The sequence below is a fragment of the Dipodomys merriami genome, unplaced genomic scaffold (assembly GCF_024711535.1).
Source record: "Dipodomys merriami isolate MVZ:Mamm:240054 unplaced genomic scaffold, mDipMer1.0.p SCAF_31, whole genome shotgun sequence".
NCBI lineage: Eukaryota > Metazoa > Chordata > Mammalia > Rodentia > Heteromyidae > Dipodomys > Dipodomys merriami.
This window is the reverse complement of record NW_027204604.1, coordinates 5,647,893-5,668,243: the sequence shown is the minus strand read 5'-3', so window position 1 is coordinate 5,668,243 and position 20,351 is coordinate 5,647,893. Positions and strand designations below refer to the sequence as shown.

Genomic DNA, 20,351 nt, shown 5'->3' with positions numbered 1-20,351 from the left:
AAACAACAACAACAAAGTTACTCCCCTCCCCCGCCAAAAAAAACCGCTACAAGATCCAAGTTTTTTTGTTTTTGTTTTGCCTACAAGAAACACATCTCAGTGGCAAAGACATACACAGATTGAAAACAAGGATGGAAAATGGTGTTTCAAGCAAACAGAACATGTAAGCAAGCAGATATGTTTTCTGACATCTGAAAAAGGTTTCAAGTCAATATTAGTCATTAATAGACTACACAGTGGAAACACATCAGAAAGATACCATAAATGCTGAGCATATGGTTTAAGTTGTAGAAAACAAAGTCCTGAGTTCCAACATCAGTATCAACAAAAAGAGACTGTGTAAGCATGCGTGCGTGTTTATATGTGTGTGTGTAGTACTTAGTACAACAGTAGGTGAGCTCAATACTTAATTCCAAAAATAGAACTCTGAACAAAAAAGTCAACAAAGGAACTTCAGTGTTAAACCACAAAATAGATCTAACAGGTATCACAGAATGTTTCATCCAACAACTGCAAACTATGCATTTTTGCAGTAACTTCCTCTAAAATAGATCATACAGGCTATAAAGCAAATCATATACCATGTATTCCAGTATTGTTTGTACTCCATCATTCTTCAAAGGAAATTTTAAAGTAGGGAAAAGAAGAGAAAGCCATCAAAAGAGTACTGCTACTTCTCAGTGGGACATCCTTAAGGTCCTTGGAATTCTATCACTAGAACTCAAAACTGAGGATAAAATGAAGACCTTTTCAGACATGCAAGTATTGGAGGAGTTTATTCCTACCTATTCAGTGAAGGACTTCCCAAAGACAGAAGAAAAGTATCCCAAAGGGGGGAAAAAAGTGAGATGAAAGAAGGTAGTACAAGGTTCAAATGAATACTCCACTTATAAAACAGTAACAGAACTATATGAAAAGACTATTAAAATGTATGATGAAAATACATAAAAAAGGTTAGAAGCATGTTTCCTTTGAGTTTTGATTAGGAACAGACATTAGAGGAAAACAAAAGGTCGGTAACCCTGAAATGTTCTATACAGTGACTTACATAAATTTTCATTTAAGATTATTATTAAAACTGTTCACTTTGTACCCTTTTCTCTTTTCACAATCTATTGCATAATAAGGAAAAATGCTAAGGAGCAATATAGTACTCCCTAACTGATCGTTTTAAATAAATAGGTCTGGCTCCATACATGAATTTCAGTAAATGACTAACATAATTCAGCACATTTTCTACTTGAAAAGACAGTACAGTTTAGTAGAAAAATCACTATATAAGGGACTAGAGGACACAGTCTCTTAATTAAATGACAAAGTTGTCGTAAGCAACTCTTGTAAGTTTAGTCAGTCTCTTGAACCCTAATTGTTTATCTATTAAATGCAAATACTAATAACTGTCCTAACTCTTGGGATATTTGTAACTATCAAATCATGATGTAAATAGGCTGAGAAAATTAAAAAAAAAAACCCAGCGTTATAATTTGGATATAAAGATTTGCACAAAAAGTGTATTGAAACAGTATTTAGAACTGTGGCTTTAAAAACATATTATTATCTTCAAATACTTGTACAAAGGGGCTTTAATTTAATATGCCAGTTTATGAATACAATGGGTCTTGATCAATGCCACTCCTTCCATTTTTTAGAGTTGAGCTTTTGAGAAGTGACTGGACCATGCTCATTAGGGTCTGCCTTCTAGCCTATAAGCCAGCGTAGATAGAAAAGTTTGTGAAATACTCATCTCCAATTAACTACCAAAAAGCCAGAAGTAGAGCTGTGGCTCAAGTGGTAGAGTGCTAGCTTTGAGCAAAAAAGCTCAAAGACAACACTCAGTTACTGAGTTCAAGCCCTGGGGGAAAGAGGGGGAGGAAGAAGGAGGCCAGGGGAGGGAGAAAAGGGAGGAAGAAGGAAAGGGAGAGGGAGAGAGGGAGGAAAAGAAGGAGGGAAGGAAGGAAGGAAGGAAAGAAGAAAGGAAAGAATATAGAGAGAAGCTTCATTCATTAAAACAAACACAAACACATAAGATTTTTACTTATTTTGTTTAATTTTGGCTTTTTTGTAGCCCGGATGGCTTCAAATTTGTAATCCTTCTGCAATCCTTAGTACTAGGATTATTTCTCCTAATTGTAGAATTATAGGCATGTGCCACTACACTTGGCTATTTTTCAACAAAGTAATTTCTGGGCTGGAAATGTGACTTAGTGAGCATATATGAAGCCCTAGACTCAATTCCTCAGTACTACATAAACAGAAAAGGCCAGAAGTGGCACTGTGGCTCAAGTGGTAGAGTGCCAGCCTTGAACAAAAGAAGCTCAGGGACAGTGAGTCCAAGCGCCAGAACAACAACAACAACAATAATAATAATAAGTTCTATCACATACATTGACAATATTTAGAAGTTTTTCATATTCAACCACTTGGGAGAAACGTAATATAAAATTGTAATGTGACACCTCGTGCTAAGGACTCACACCTGTAATCTGAGCTACTCAAGAGGCTGGAATCAGGCAAATGGTAGTTTGAGGTAAGTCCTTCTTGGTTTTAGTTCTCTCTTTTTGCCTGGGACTGGCTTTGAACCATGATCCTCTTACCTATAATTCCTATGCCTCCCTTCTAGCTGAGATAATAGGTTTTCCACCTCTGAAGAAGCTAGGATTATCTGTGTATACAATCACAGCCAGCCAAAAATGATTTATTTTATTGTAATGTTATATTTTCCTATATAAAATATTCATGTTCAAAGATCTACATACCTGAATATTGTCCTTGTTCCAAGTATGTGGTGTTTTATTGGCAAGTAATTTCAAATCTTGAATAGCAAGTCTCTTTACTGCTTTCCTGGGATCATTTTTCAAATATTGCAGCAAAAGCTGAATCTATAAAGGAAGTTATATCACTCCATAGTAATACTGCCATAAATAATACTGCCACTAAGATTATTATTATGCACAATGAAATCGTCTCATTTGTACAACTGATATATGCTAAGAAAAAAAATCTGGAATTTTCATTAGGGATGAAGTACTGTTTAGTAAAACTTATAGTTGACAAAGAACTCCATTCAAATCAAAGCTGTCTTTTTGTCATATTAGTGGTGTAGCCAAATTTGGGCCTCTTTCTTCTTGTGTTGAAAATACTACCATTTATGTAAGATTCTAACATAGTGACTATCATTTAAGACATATTCCTTTATTGCCAAACTATACATCCTGTCACTTACTCCCCAACATCTCATTTTTCTCCAGGGCTTCCAAGAATCAGTAATATGAATTTAAAAAAGAAAAAAAATTCAACTAATCTTTTTTTGTTTTTCTTTTTAAATGAGTCACAAGGCTTGAACTCAGGGCCTGTACACTGTCCTTGAGCTCTTTTGCTCAGGGCTAGTGCTCTACCACTCAAAGCCACAGTGCCACTTCCAGTTTTCTGATGGTTAATTGGAGATAAGAGTCTCACGGACTTTCCTGCCCAGGCTAGCTTCAAACTGTGATCCTCAGATCTCCACTTTCTAAGCAGGTAGGATTATAAGCATGAGCCACCAGCACCTGGCTCAACTGATTTTTATTAGAAAAAGGAACCTTAAGGCCACAAAATACATGAGCTACTTCCTCATTTTTATCATATGTATTTGCAAGTTTACTGAAGTTTAATAAGCAGGCCAAAGAAAATTGGGGTTACCTGCTTAGGTGTATCAACCAAAGATGAAGCTGCAAGCAGAGTAAAAGTGTGCAAAGAAACAATCACCATTTTGGTGGAAGGATAGGAAGTGACTAGTTGTTGTAAAAGCTGACGCGCACTGGAAGCCAAGAGAGCATCATGGTGCATGTGCTGTAGGATGGGGATCAACTTCAGCTTCAAGTCTACTGGTGTAGCTAAACCTAGATACAAAAAGAATTGTCAGAGGTCTGATTATCATTCTTAACAATGGTACAGATTTAGCAAAATGTCCATTTAAAAATAAACAGCATAATACATTGCTTCTATCATTAAAGATACTTATGCTACAGCTAATCAAAAAGTTCAAGCCCCCCCCCCAAGTATTACCTTAATTCGTTAATAATTATAAAACTACATGTTGGCCAAGCACCTATAGTTCACACCTGGAATCCTAGCTACTATGGAGGCAGAGATCAAGAGGATCACAGTTCGAGGTCAGCTCAGGCAAGACTTCAAGATATTTTAAACTGGTAGCTAGATAGAGTGGTACATGCTTGTCATCCTAGCTACTAGGCTGAGATTGGGAGTATTGGAATTCTAGGCCAGTCTTGGTTTAAAAAAAAAAAATTCTGTTGCAACTCCATCTCAAGAGGAAAAAGCTACATATGGGTAGCACATTAACAGCTGTGGCTGAAAGTGAAAATAGGATGATTGTGACCTAGGCCAGCCTAGGGAAAAGCATGAGACTATCTCAAAAATAAGCAGAGCAAAAAAGGCTGGAAGCCTGGCTCAAGCAGTAGCGTACCTATCTAGCAAGTGTGAAGTCTTGAGTTCAAACTCCAGTACCCCCCCCACACACAAAAACACACTCAACCCCCCCAAAACAAAACAACCCCAGTATATATTGACAGTAGACATTACCCCCAAAAAGGCACAGCAGAAAGTGGCCATATTTACTTCTTATTTCTTTTCTTATCACATTAAAAACATTAGAAACACATACAAATGTATAAACATTTAACACTCAGTGGCTACAATTTGATTAAATTAACAATATTAACTTTTCTTAACAACTTAATAAAGATCAGACAGTGTGAACAGCTTTGAAGTCCTCTGAGTTTTGTGTAGAAATGTCTTTCCTTGATTAAATAATACAGCTAGAAAACCACAAAGTCTAACATCAATGTATCATTTCCTGTCAACATTGGAGCTAAACAGACTTTTCTTCTATAACATAGCTTTGTGGGGATAGAGAACAAAAATTTGTCAACTGTAATATACTACAAATGATGCCAAAGCTAATTTATACTCTGCAGATCATTGGTTTTCCCACTGTGAAATAACTAGTTATGAACATAAGATGGCATTTAATAAATAATGTTGGTTTGATTTAACAAGCTCTCCCTTATGATCTAGGTTTGGCCTCACCAGAGAGCTCCAACAAGAAATAGAAGAATGAAATCAGAGTGTTTATTCCCTGGCTTCTTCCCTGCAGGGTCACATGATGCTCATGTGATATTATTCTGATAGTTAGGATACTGAACACATTTCGCATGCTGACAATTCTCCCCTTGTCTTCTGCTTTTCACTCTTTTCCAGGTTTCTCCTTCTTTCTCTGGCTCTTCCTTCTGAATCTCTTTCACAATCTCATCTTATCCATATTTGATTTTTGGCATTCCCTTAAACAGGCAATAAATTCTCTTCTCATTCTTTGTACCTTTTTTAAGATGATATAATCCCTTGGTATCCATTATCAACTAAACTACTAACTATTAACTAAATACTAAAGACACGTCCCTCCTCTCCAACCATAACTTCAGACACATATATAACCCATGATCTACTGGCTATCTCTACTGGGGTGTCTTAGAAGCATTTTATACTTAATAAAGAGAACTTCTGATCTTACCCCAAAAGTGCATCTTTAAAATTTTTCTCATCTCAGTAATTATAGCTCCTCAGACGAGTCTATTTTCACATCTTATGATCCAGTTACTAAATTTATAGTAGATCTTATGGTTATATCTTTAAAATATAACCCAAATCTGACTATGTTATCATGCGGATCCATTTTTACTACCATCTCTTCTCTGAAATTGTTCTAAGAGTCTCCTAAGTATTATCCTTACTCTAGGCCTTTCTCATGGCAGAGTGTGGCATGTTTCTCCATGAGATGTTATCTAATATAGCAGATACTCAACAACAAACTGCTCAATTAAGCTGGTCACTGGTGGCTCATGCATGCTATAGGCCTAGCTATGCAGAAGACTGAGATATGAGCATTGCAGTTCACAGCCAGCTCTGGCAAAAATGTCTGTGACTCTTATCTCCAATTAACTAATAAAAAAGCCAGAAGTGGAGCTCAAGTGTTAAGAGTGCTAGCCTGTGCCCAAGCCCTGAGTTCAAGCCCCAGTACTGGTACAAAACAAAACAACTTCTCAATGAATGAATGATGCTTCCTTCTTTTATCATGAAGGTAACAACCCTTTCTACAATGCATTTCTGGCAGAAGAAAAGCACACAAATGAATAAAAGAGAACAAGATTAAGGCTCAATCACAGCATCTTACTCTTTAATTAAGTGATATTTCTATTACTTGTGCAATGTAAGCAAGTTCTCTTCAACTGAAAGAGTTTAATGCAGGTAAAATATAACTTACCCTCCTAAAGGAATTCCTATGTCAGGAAGGTACAATAGTGCAGTGATTAAAAGTATGCTAAGTGGTGTGACTTTGGACATATTACTGAATTTTACTGTGGCTCCACTTCCTGTGCTGTAAAATGGGTATCTATCCAAGGAAGCCACATCACATAATTGGAAAGAATGCCATTTGTAAGAATACAAAAAAAAAAAAAAATAGTGTTCTTTAGAGTTGTGCAATGCTGTAGACCAGAGCTGCCTATAATGAATATTATAAAGACATATCGGGTCAAAACACAAGGGATTTAGAAAGTGAAATTAGAAAAACAGGGCCATATAGCCTATTTGGTAAGGGATTTGGATCTGGTTCCAGTTTCAGCTGGAAAACACTAGAGAGACATTAGCAGAGAGTCCAGACTCCTAAGTAACACTATTTTCTACCAAATCAGAATATTTTCCTATTCATCTTCATGTCTCACTCCTTCCCTCTTTCATGTCTCACTGTATCAGAGGGTTTCACTGAGAAACTCATGTAAAATACAAAAATCTCCCTTCTTTCCCTGTACTGACTACTGGAACTTTCTACCCTTCCTATCTCCCTTTTTCTCCATAGTGTTTGCTATGTCATCTCTATATTTGTCTATTGCCCATTACTTTTCTCAACTAGAATGAATGTTGGTTACATGATGGTAAGGGCTCAATTCTGTATCGTAAGTACCTAGAACAGTTTTAACATATAGAAGATGTTTAATATTAGTTGAAGGAATAATAACTCACATATGCTAAGTACTTAACAAGTGTATTATTAATATAAATCCCATGAAGTAGCTTCATATTACTAAATGAAGCATACATACCTTGAATCATTTCACTGATTTTGTTACAGATTCCAACAGCAAAATCCCTTTGGGAAAAAAAAGAATAGAAAAATTGAAACCAGAAAATTTAAGTTGCTGAATTTTTCTAAGAACTTGGTATAGAATACAATTAGCACAGGAGAAATACAATATTCTAAATCATAATGAATATGCCAGACAAGTAACAGAAACACATGACAGGAAAAACCAAAAAATACACAACCCTCCAACCACCACATAGGCTCACGTGAACGCCTCTCTAATATGATCTTTAAAGAAAGGTTCCCTGATTTGTGAATGTTGTTGAAATTGTATCTTAGTGATACTGTCTGGAAAAATCAAGGTCACTATTGTAGAATACACTTTAAGATACACATTCATTTATATGAAAAGCTTTGAACACAGGTTAGCACTCTACTACTTGAGCCACAGCGCCACTTCCAGCTTTTTTTTCTTTTTGCTTATTTGGTGCTGAGGAATCGAACCCAGGGCCTCAGGCATGCAGGGCAAGCGCTCTACCACTGAGCCACCTTCCCAGCCCCTCATTCAGCTTTCTAAATGAGGAGCATTATTCATTCACTCAGTTTTGGAAAAAAAAAATTTTTTTTTTGGGTCCGGTTGTGGGGCCTGAACTCTGGGCCTGGGCGCTGTCCCTCAGCTCTTCAACTCAAGGCTAGCGCTCTACCACTTGAGCAACAGCGCCACTTCTGGCTTTTTTCTTTTTGCTTATGTGGTGCTGAGGAATCGAACCCAGGGCCTCAGGCATGCAAGCAAGCGCTCTAACACTGAGCCAACTTCCCAGCCCCTGGAAAAAATTTCAGAGAAAACTTCCCTAACAACCTCAGCTAAAACAGTGCATTGAGGCCATTCGAACTGCATCATTTTCTTTTGTCTTAATACTAACATTTGAAATTATTGTGTGTTAATTGGACCTGATCTTTGTATGTGTGTGTGCCAGTCTTGGAGCTTGAACTCAGGGCTGGGGTACTGTCTCTGAGCTTTTGTGCTTAAGGCTAGCACTTTACCACTTGAGCCACAGCTCCACTTTCAGCTTTTTGGTAGCTAACTGGAGATAAGAGTCTCATGAACTTTCCTGTCTGGGCTGGCCTCCTGAGTAGCTGGATTATAGGTTTGAGCCACTGCACTTGCCTAGGACCTGATCTTTATTACTCTGTATATCTGGTTCTTTGAACAGTACCTAGACATGATGGATATTTCTTCGCTAAATGTATCAAAAGTTTTTGTAATAACTCAGAGTTTAAAGATCTAATACAAGTATTTAGGGCCAATAAACTAAAAATTAGAATCCTGTTATTTTTGACTAGTCTCGATGAGACTAGACAAAATAATATTCCAGTTGTACCTTCCTACACTCCAGCCCCTGACCCAAATATGATTTGATAGCATTGGGCTGACATTCCTGCATTCTAACAACTGGCTTGTGCCACAGAGCTGCCGACCCTTTCTGAGGGAGAGAGCTCAGTTCACCAGTCACCACTAGATGGCACCACTCTCACTAACAATGCCTGCTTTGTGTCTCTTAAGGCATCTGAGGCTTGCCACTCTTGCTTTGTAACCCAAGGACTAGCTCTTTAAAAGCATAAAATCTTAACTTATTAAAATAGTAAGTTAGGAAAATAAATTAGGTATGGTTATGGGAGTATAGAAAGAGAGAATAGAATAAGATAAATTCTTTATGTTCTATTTGGCTAGTCTGATCTAAAATCCAAAAACAAAACAACAAAAAAAACCCACTAAGACAGGGACTAGAAATGTGGCTTAGTGGTAGACTGCTTGCCTAGCATGCATGAAGCCCTGGTTTCGCTTCCTCAGTACCACATAAACAAAAAATAAATGTAAGGGAAAAAAATACTAAGACAAAAATGCACCAGTATTGGTTAGACGAGGTAAGTAAACCTTGGTCTCAAAATCAAACACTTCATTAATCTTACTTCAATATATTTACATAAGCCCTTCAGGCTTTCTTTTGAACTACAGTAATTCAGTACTTTTTAATATCACAAATATAAGTGCATCATATTGAAGCATGGAATATAAAAACACTTTCTACATAAATGTTAATATATTTACTGGTCCTAAGTTCAATAAGCCAAGTTCTATGTTAAGTCTTAAATCATCTTCCAACACAAATCAGAAATAAAATAATTTCTTGATAGCACAAAAGAAAAAATAAACTAAAAAATGTTCATATATAATCATTAACAGAGTGCTAGTCTTGAGCAAAAGAACTCAGGGACAGAGCCTAGACCCTGAGTTCAAGATCCAAGACACACACACACACACACACACACACACACACACACACACACACACACACACACACACACACACACACACACACACTCAACACACACATACACATACACACACTCCACACACACACACACACACACACACACACACACACACACACACACACACAGAGTTTAACTACTAAGCTATAAATAAATGCCCAGGGCCAGTAGCTCATGCCTGTAATCCTAGCTACTCAGGAGGCTGAGATCTGAGGATCGTGGTTCAAAGCCAGCACAGGCAAAAAAGTCCATGAGACTCTTCTCCAATTAACTAGCAGCAAGCTGGAAGTGGTGCTGTGACTTCAAGTAGTAGAGCTCTCGCCTTGAGCTGAATTGCTGAGGGACAGCGCCCAGGCCCAGAGCTCAAGTCCCACAACCCACAATAAATAAATAAGTAAATAAAAAAATAAACAAATGTACCCAAATTTAGGACTCAACATAGAAAAGCTTTTATAACGACTGGATATACATATTTAATCTAACAGATTATAAAGAACTTGACAGTAGTAATCACATAACTACTATTTATGGGAATCACTCCAACTCAATAAAAGCAGTTTTAAAAAGTTCTCTCAATATCAATAACTCTAAGAAAAATTTTCAAAGCAAAGAATTGTATTTATTCAGATGTCTTCTCAAAATATTTGTTTTTTATTCTTTACTCTTTTAATGAATAATCTTATTAGTCTAAAGATAAGATCAGCTGAAGAGAAAAATATGTATAATTAAAATCAGAAAAAAGCTGATTTTGTTTTATCAAATTTCAAAAATTTGATCAAGTATCCTAAACTTTTTAAATTGGTATTGATCATTCATTCACCTGATTATAAACTAAAACTGACCATGTAGCCTGGCAGAAAATAAACAAAAAGAAAATAGTAATTATATACCACTTTACTAGTCTGACACATTTCAGTATGTTTCTTTTCCATTACAGCCAGTATCTTTGAAAAAAAATAGCAACATAAATTGCTAGTACCTCAGGTAAGTTTCCAGAAGTGGATCTTCTGGGTCTGAATAGCCAGGCTTACAGTTCTATCCTAGCTACTAAGGAAGCTGAGATCTGGGGATTGCAATCTGAAGCCAGCCTGAGCAGGAAAGTCGGTGAGACATGTATCTTCAATTAACCATTAAAAAGCCAGAAATGGAGCTGTTGTTCAAGTGGTAGAACACTAGCCATGAGCAAAAAAGCTCAGAGACAGCACCCCGGCCATGAGTTCAAGCCCCGGGACCGGTGCCAAAAAACAAAACAAAAAACCCACAGTTAATTATAAATAAGCAAGTCAAAATAGCAATGAAGTCATGTTCAAAGTTTCCCTGATTTTAAGGACATGGTATCCTGAATATGTTTTAAGTTACTGTCTTTATCAAACTGTTCATGGCTCAAGGGCAAAACAGGTGAATATCAGAGGTAAGAAAGAAACTATTTAGGATCATAGATGTGTATATGTGTGGATGACTCCACAATGGACAAAGCTGTATCCAATAAAGCTTTCCCAAACTCATCCATTTTGATCTTGTCCTTTTGGAAATCAATATTTGATGCAACCTTTCTATCTTATGTATTTAAGTTTTACTTCCCCAACAAGTAAACCTCTTGAAAAATACAGTTATTTCTTCAAAACCTCTTCTTGGGAAGCTGAATTATTAAAAGGCCTATGCTTACTTTGACTGTGCAGAGAAGTTCGCAGCAGCAAACACAGCAGCTTCCACTTCGACATTATCGTGTGAATCCAAACTTTGACGAATACTATGATGAGCATTCTTCCTCTCAGGAATTATAGATGCCAGACTTCCCAACATCCTAAAGAAACAGAGAAACCCAAGAAGAATGTAAACACAGTGAACTCCAAGGCAGGAAAAAAGAACACAAAGCAACTAGATTATCCTACTACAAGTTTGCAGATCATTCATACATCTTGAGTTAATAAATCTTAATTAAACTAATCAGGAATCAAGCAGTAGCTCAAAACCTAAATACTTCTATATATTTCAATGTATCAAAATGATAAAATGGGTTATCTAATACAAGCTAAATTTCTAAAAACAAACATTAGGTGCCAAGAAGGGTCTAGAAAACAAAGTTAAATTATTAAAGCATGAAACTACCAATTTGCAATGCTGCCTGGAAAAGTTTTAGTAGAGAATCAAGAATACGACTTTTTTTTTTTTTTTTTTTACCACTGAGCAGATTTACAAAGTAAAATAAGTAAGTCTTCCCAGTCTTATACCCCACAGTTATACTGATATACTTTTCATATCTACCCTCAACATCAAGAACAGAAAGGAAAGTAAAACTTGGAAAACAATACACTATATCGTAAAAGTATAGGTTTGGAAACAAAAATATGATTGTGATATCAACTACAAAAAGCAAAGCTTGGGGCTGGGAAGTTGGCTCAGTGGTAGAGCGCTTGCCTTGCATGCTTGAGGCCCTGGGTTTGATTGCTCAGCACCATGTAAGTAGAAAAAAAAAAAAAAAAAAGCCAGAAGTGGCACTGTGGCTCAAGTGGTAGAGCGTTGGCCTTGAGCTGAAGAGCCGAGGGACAGTACCCAGGCCCAGAGTTCAGGCCCCACAACTGGACCAAAAAAAACCCAAAAAACAAAACAAAACAAAACAAAAAGCAAAGCTTGAGCAATAATTTCAACAGGAAGGCATATATTTTGAAAAACTGCAAAACACTGAAATAAACAAAATCTAGGATTCCAACATATTCTCACCTCATTATAGTGATATAATCACCTAGACATAAGTACTGTAGTTGAGCTCATATAAACAAGACAATAAAAAGGTCTAAATTTCTAATTTATATTTAATTTCGGAAGTGGAGGTATGGCTTAAGTGGTAGAGTGCTAGCCCTGAGCACAAAGAGGCGCAAGGCCAGCATCCAGGCCGGGTCAAGATCCACAACAGGGAAAAAAAAAAAAAAAAAGTAATGAAAGCAAAAAAGCAGGTTAAGGATGTGGTCAAAATCATAAAATGCAGGCATGAGGCCCTCAGTTCAAACCCTAGAACCAATCTAATTTATATTTAATTTTGGAAGAAATAACAAAGTTACTAATTTAATATTCTTTATCAGACTAAACTAATATTAACACATCCTTATTGATAGTGTTATTATGTAATATCACAGGGAAAAATATCCTTTGTGACTGAAAATATTCCTGGAAATGTAACTCAGAGTACTATATTTCAAATGGGTATCTTCCAGCTTGTTTTCCATTGTTATTTTAATTTACATGTTTAACATATCAGGTAAAAAGCAGAACATCTTTAAATTATTTCTTCCTTATTTTCACCTTTTATTTATTTGCCTGTCCTGGGGCTTGAACTCTGGGCCTACACAATGTCCCTGAGCTCTTTGTGCTCAAGGCTAGCACTCTACTACCACTTAAGCCACAGCACTTCTGGCTTTTTCTGAGTAGTTTACTGGAGGTAAGAGTCTCACATACTGTCCTGCAGGAGCTAGCTTCAAACCATGATCCTCAGATCTCAGTCCCCTAAGTAGCTAGTATTACAGTCTAACCCACTAGTGCCTGGCTTATAACTTTTAAATGGCAACCTGACTGAATATAAAATTTTTTAGTTTAAGCTAGGCACTGGTGGCTCACACCTGTAATCCTAGCTATTCAGGAGGCTGAGATCAGAGGATTGCAGTTCAAAGCCATCCTGGACAGGAAAGTTCATGAGACTCTTATTTCCAACTAACCACCAGAAAACCAGAAAGTAGCTCAAAGCAATAGAGTGCTGGCCTTGAGTTAAAGAGCTCAGGGACAGTACCTAGGCCCTGAGTTCAAGATCTACCACCAAAAAGAAAAATTAGTTTAAATTTCCTTTAAAACTTTTTTGCATCAAGTGTTACTATTAAAAATCCAATTTGGCTCTTCCCCCTATAAGTTCTTTATTTCAAAAATTCCTAGAAATTACCAGTTTTATTGATAAGTTCTTTGTGTGTGGGGGGGGAGGAAGTCATGGGGGCTGAACTCTGAGCCTGGGTGCTGTCCCTCAGCAATTCAGCTCAAGGCTAGCACTCTACCACTTGAGCTGCAGCACCACTTCTGGCTTTTTCTGCTTATGTGGTGCTAAGGAATTGAACCCAGGGCCTCATGCATACAAGGCAAGCACTCTACCACTGAGCCATTTTCCTAGCCCCAATTGATAAATTCTTAAAAAAAAGAAATGAAGCAAGGCTCAACTGCTGTAATTTACTGAGGGGCAAATGGAAATTGAAATGTTAATATACACATTCAGACTAGCTCTAAGTTACTTATAAAATTCATTTATTCTTTAAATTCCATTAATCCTCTTCTTTATTACTCTGATAAACCTAAATAACCCTTGTTTGTAGAAAATAACTCAAAATTACAAAATTTCATGGAAAACTTTTATAATTCATAAAACAATGATCCATCAGAAATAATTAAATGCATGCCATAACTTTCATAACTTGTTTAACTGATTATCTTTCTGTTTTTATATCCTCTAGACTTATGCCACTCAATTATGTAATACCCTATAAATCAGCTATTCTCATAGACACGTAAGTATCCTTAATGTTTCATTTTATAAAAATACTATGCTCAATGTATTTTATCTTCGGGCTGGGAAGGTGGCTCAGTGGTAGAGTGCTTGCCTTGCATGCACTGGGTTCGATTCCTCAGCACCACATAAGCAAAAAGAAAAAAGCTGGAATTGGTGTTGTGGCTCAAGTGGTAGAGCACTAGCCTTGAGCTGAAGAGCTGAGGGACAGCGCCCAGGCCCAGAGTTTAGGCCCCACGACAGGACCCAAAAAATAAATAAATAAATAAATAAAATAAATATATATATATCTTCACCAATTTTTAAAAATCTTGCATATATTAACTTGTTAGAGGTAAGTGCATCTTAAATTTAAATTGTCCTATTGTATATCATTATTTTTTCTATTTTATTTTCAGTGGTGCTGGAGATTGAACCTAGTGTTTCAAGCATACTTATTACTATAGGATACTGTTTTTACGGGTTTTTTGTTTGTGTATACCAGTCCTGGGGCTTGAATTCAGGGCCTATTTGCTATTCCTGATATTTTTTTGTTCAAAGTTAGCATTCAACCACTTGAGCCACAGCTCCATTCTCAGCTTTTTGATGTTTAATTGGAGATAAGAGTCTTACAGGCTTTCCAACGTGGGCTGGCTTCAAAATGCAATCCTCAGATCTTAGCCTTATGAGTAGCTAGTATTACAGGCACAAGCCACCATTGCCTGGCTTTAGATAAAGTTTTTGAAAAATAAAAGATCTTTTAAAATATTACACAGTGCTGAAATTATTCATCCAAAGGGCATAGAAATGATTTTAAAAAGTCACTAAATTCTGAACAAGGAAGAACTGATGTGGACATGGAGAAAGGAAACTCAGGGGAAAAATAACACCCTAGACTTTCTGGTTATAAAGAGGATTGTCTAGGCTCTGAAAGCCAGAAATGAAAGCTATAATTTAGCAAATTTCAAAAATATCCCCCAAATTATACACATAATTGCATAAACAGCAGAGCTAAAAAGAATATGATTCAAGTATGATAAAAAGCTTACAAAGCCAGGCACCAGTGGCTCATGCCTATAATCCTAGCTACTTAGGAGGCTGAGATCCGAGGATCACAGTTCAAAGCCAGCCAAGACAGGAAAGTCTATGAGACTCTTATCTCCAATTAACCACCAGAAAGCCAGAAGTGGCAATGTGGCTCAATGGTAGAGTGCTTACCTTGAGCTGAAGAGCTCAGGGGGACAGTGCCCAGGCCTAGAGTTCAAGCCCCACAACTGACAAAAAAAAAAAAAAAAAAAAAGCTTACAAAGAGAAATTTTAACAAAATACCTTTAAATGACAAGAAAAAAAGGAAAGATTGAAGAAACTACAGTGATATTTGGTGTTTCCCAATTAGTTTAAATGTAAACTATCACATACATATGAGCACATAACCAGGAAGGAATACTGACAGAAAATAGTAAGAATGAGAGAGCAAAATTTATTTAAAAAACAAAAAAAGCTGAGACTAAGTTGTATTGGAATTAACCAAGCTATTATATCAGAATTCTTACCTACCCAAACTCAAGTTTGATAACAACTAAGAACCCAAATAGTACAATAGATGTTAACTGGAATTTACTGGATGATTAGCATTTTTTCAAACAAAAACCAATCTTTAATATTTAAAATGACAAAAGGAAGTATATATTGCCTTTTTGGTACACACATCACAGCTGAATGATAAGGTGAATTACTATAGCAATGCTATACCGGAGTGTGATAGCTCTTGCCACAGGATCATTACTGTGAATCACAGAAAAAATCCTCTTCACAAATTCATCCACATTTAAAATCTTCTCCAAATGCTTCTCGCTTTGTTGGGTAACTTTAAGAACACACAGTCTTAGGAAATTGTTTCTAGGAAAACCAGAGATAAATAAATTAGGACACTTCAGGAAAGAAATATTTACTTTGAGGTTAGTCATGCTGATATTAACTTTTAACAACAGGTTCAATCTTATACTCTGTCTCACCACTAAAAAAATTACCTAAAGTCTATACTTCAGGTGGATACTGAGTAAAAGCAGTAACATATGATCTACAGTCTTGCTGTAAGTTAGCTATGCCATAAGGAAAAACCCTGGAGCCAAACTAAATCTCCTCAATCACATTATAAGCAAAGCCAAGTGGTTCAATGGTCTTCCTCCTTTCTCCAGCAAATTCCATCACTTCTTTTCTCTGTCAAATCAGATTTGGAATATGTATGAGTATTCACAAACTTATGTGTTTCAGAAACTTCACAGACTTAAATCTCATGTTATAAGCCACTAAATTAAGTGAGAAAGTTCTCAAAACAATCTGCACAAAGCAAAAACTTTCCAACATACACATTAATATATTAAGGGATTCATCTTGGAATGAATCTTGTTCCTCAGAAGCATTTGCTTCACTTTTACTAAGAGTCTTTGACACCAAAATGTGACACAATGAAATATGAATTCACTAAAATGATACCCATGTGGAAAGGTTTAAGGGCACCAGTGGCTCACACCTGTAATCCTAGCTACTCAGGAGGCTGAGATCAAAGGATCACGGTTCAAAGCCAGCCCAGGCAGCAAAGACCCTGAGACTCTTATCTCCAATAAACCACTCAGAAAACCAGAAGTGGTACTGTGGCTCAAGTGGTAGAGTGCTAGTTGAGCTGAAAAGCTGAGGGACAGCGCCCAGGCCCAGAGTTCAAGGCCCACGACGGACCAAGAAAAAAAAAAAGACCACAAACAATACAAAACAAAAAAAAATCCATGAATATGTACTTCAGGAAAGGTTTTACAAAGACTTACCCAACTCTGAAAACATCAGCTAACTTTAGGAATGCAGAATTGATGAGAATAGGGAATGGATACTTCTGGAAAAGCCTGGGAAAGCGAACCACTGCTTCACACTGTTCACCAAGTTTGCCAGATCTTAAACCTATCGAAAATGGCAAGGAGAGAACAATTTACAAATTTGCACTTGCAAAGTAAAATAGCAAATATTAACTTATCATATGGCAAAGTAAAATTTTTCTCAACAATACAAATAAAACTCATTTAAAATGAAAAATGAGGGCTGGGAAGGTGGCTCAGTGGTGGAGTGCTTGCCTCACATGCATGAGGTCCTGGATTGAATTCCTCAGCACCACATAAGCAGAAAAAGGCAGAAGTGGCACTGTGGCTCAAGTGTCAGAACACTAGACTTGAGCTGAAGAGATGAGGGACAGTGCCCAGACCCAGAGTTCAAGCCTCACAACTGACAAAAAAAAGGAAGAAAGAAAATGAAGGCTGGGAAGGTGGCTCAGTGCATTCAATTCCTCAGCACCACATAAGGAGAAAAAAGCTGGAAGTAGCTCTGTGGCTCAAGTGGTAGGGCGCTAGCCTTGAGCTGAAGAGCTTGAAGGACAGCACACTGGCTGAGTTCAGCTCCCATGGCTCACAAAAAGAAAAAAGAAAAATGGTATATACATCAGTAAGCTGATAAACTAACACTCATATATAATCCATAATGCAATAAAATTAGAATCACTAGAGAAAAATATCTTAATATTTAGTGATTAAGCAATGCGCTTCTAACTAATCCAAAGGTGAAAGAAGAAATCAGAAAGAAAATTAGGAAAGTATCCTCAGTTGACTGAAAATAAAATTACAATCTATGGCCTACAGATCAAAATAGTGTTGCGGGTGGCTCATGCCTGTAATCCTAGCTACTCAGAAGGCTGAGATCTGAGGATCCCGGTTCAAAGCCAGCCGGGCAGTAAAGTCAGGAAAGTCCGTGAGACTCTTATCTCCAATAAACCACTAGAAAACCAGAAGTGGCACTGTGGCTTAAACGGTAGAGTGCTCACCTTGAACTAAAAAGCACAGGGACAGCGCCCAAGCCCCACGACCGACAAAAAAAAAAATTGTAACACCAAACATATATTAGGAGAGAAGAAAGGAATTAAATCATTGACTTAACAAAGTGCCAACATAGTTAATTTTAATTTTCGATTCTGGAAAATAGATATCTATAAGGAAAAAAAAAGAACTACAACCCTTAGTTTTGTACTACATATAAAAACTGACTCTAGGGCTGGGAAGGTGGCTCAGTGGTAGAGTGCTTACCTTGCATGCATGAGGCTCTGGGTTCGATTCCTCAGCACCACATAAGCAGAAAATTTTTTTAAAAGCCGGAAGTGGCGCTATGGCTCAAGTGGTAGAGCGCTAGCCTTAAGCTGAAGAGCTGAGGGACAGCACCCAGGCCCTGAGTTCAGGCCCCACAACCGGACCCCCCAAAAAAAATTTAAAAAAAAAAAGAAAAAAAGAAAAACTGACTGTAATTGAACCTAAAAGACCTAAATGTAAGAAGGTACGAGCTTGGGTTAGGCAAAGAATTCTTATAAAATATTTTTAAAAATGACTCATAAAATGAAAAAGTTGTAAATTTGGGAGAGCAGGGGGGAGGCTGGTAAGGGATGTGAAGGGTAAACAAAGGAGGAGGCTGCAATGCTTGATAAGAAATGTACTCATTATCTTGCCCATGTAATTGTAACCCCTCTGTACAGTATCACAATAAAAAAAGGTTAAAAAAAAAAAAAAGAAAAAGTCGTAAATTAACTTCTACTAAATAAAATTTTCTTAATGTCTTTTGAAGAGCATAGACTTTATGCTCTTCTAAAGATAGTATCAAGGAGCTGGGCGCTGGTGGCTCACGCCTGTAATCCTAGCTACTCAGGAGGCTGAGATCTGAGGATAGCGGTTCAAAGCCAGCCCGGGCAGGAGAGACCGTGAGACTCCTATCTCCAATAAACCACCAGAAAACCAGAAGTGGCACTGTAGCTCAAGTGGCAGAGCGCTCGCCTTGAGCTGAAGAGCTGAGGGACAGCGCCCAGGCCCAGAGTTCAAGCCCCATGACCGACAAAAAAAAATAAAATAAAATAAAGATAGTATCAAGGAAATAAAAGCCATATATGGGAAGAAAAAAATTATAAAACATGTATCTAATACAGGACTTCATGTACATTTATTAGAACTCAACAATAAAATGTTCAATTTTTCAAGCCTAAAGAAATTTCACTAAGTAGGAAATATGGATGACCAAAACACATAAACAGATGCTTAACACTGTTAAATCACCAGAGAAACAAAAATGAAAAACCACTACATACTCACTATAATGACAAAAACAATTCAAAAGAAAGCTGGCAATACCAATATCTGGTGAAGATATAGGTGGACTGTGAGCCTCATATACTGGTGAAGGGAATGTAAAACTCTATAGTTCTTTTGGAAAATACCAGTACTTTTTTAACTAAAGATAAACACACCCTTACCATACAGTCAGTAATCCTAGATATTTACCCAAATGAAATGAAAACATATACACACAGAGATCGATATGTAGATGCTCACAGTAACCCCATTCATAACAACTCAGAACTGAAACAACCCAAACATTCATCAACTGGTGAATGAACAAACAAGTTGTTGTACATCTATATAATGAACTACTAGTACTACTCAGTAATTTTTTAATGGAATTACTGATTCATACAACGACATGGGTAGATCTATTAAGCTGCTTTAAAATGATTCCAAATACACACAAAATAAACAGCATATGCATTACTGTTAATATTCAAGCAATTGACAACATACGAACTTAAGAATCTGACAGATTTTAGACTATGGTAAGTTCTCTGTTCACTCCTTTTCCAAGGACCAACTGCTCAAGCTATACTAGGACTATGTACTTTCTGCCAGCCTTCCAGCTATTCTCTGAATCCTCTCCAGCCAACACCAGCAAAGATGCTTAAAAGTTGCTTTTGCTGAAAACACTGATTCCTTATAGATGGGCTCATAAATTAGCTAAAAATCATCTCTGCCTTCGTTTCGAATTTGTCTTTACTCTAAGGTATTGTTTCACTTTGAAGGTGATGATGCACAGGTGCACACATATGCCATGGAAACAATTACCTATAATGTACACACACACACACACACACACACACACACACACACACACACACACACACGCACGCACACGCGCTCCTATAAAGATGTGGGTGCATCCTCAAACAGGAGTAATCACTTTGGGGAACCAGATTACTTCCCTTAAGTGATGTCAATTATTAATTCTCCTTAGGAACCCTCAAAATTCAGGTATAGGAAAATGGTCAACCAGGCGCCACCAGACCAATTGTGAGAGAAAATACTGGGAGACTACCTGCCACTATCTCTGACCTCTATGACTATTTAATATTCACACAGAACTCTCTTCTTTATCCCCAGTTCTTTGTCTATCTAAAGCTAAAACTTGTCTGTACCCTGAAAATGACTTGGAAAAAAAAAAAACCCTACATATTGT

The 20,351-nt window shown here is 37.0% G+C and overlaps 1 protein-coding gene across 4 annotated transcripts in view; it reads right to left on the bottom strand.

The window, feature by feature from the left end:
- Ints7 (integrator complex subunit 7) overlaps window positions 1-20,351 on the bottom strand; it is a 67,997-nt gene that overhangs the window by 41,623 nt on the left and 6,023 nt on the right. For all 4 annotated transcript variants that reach the window (XR_011376313.1, XR_011376314.1, XR_011376316.1 and 1 more), the window contains exons 2-7: window positions 16,811-16,940; window positions 15,741-15,887; window positions 11,136-11,273; window positions 7,155-7,201; window positions 3,679-3,878; window positions 2,757-2,879 (exon numbers count right to left, since the gene is read on the bottom strand). Coding sequence is in view for 1 of the 4 variants with exons in the window: in XM_070041552.1 (XP_069897653.1) it covers window positions 2,757-2,879; window positions 3,679-3,878; window positions 7,155-7,201; window positions 11,136-11,273; window positions 15,741-15,887; window positions 16,811-16,940 (785 nt within the window). In the remaining 3 variants the exon portion in view is untranslated. The remainder of the gene's footprint in view (window positions 1-2,756; window positions 2,880-3,678; window positions 3,879-7,154; window positions 7,202-11,135; window positions 11,274-15,740; window positions 15,888-16,810; window positions 16,941-20,351) is intronic.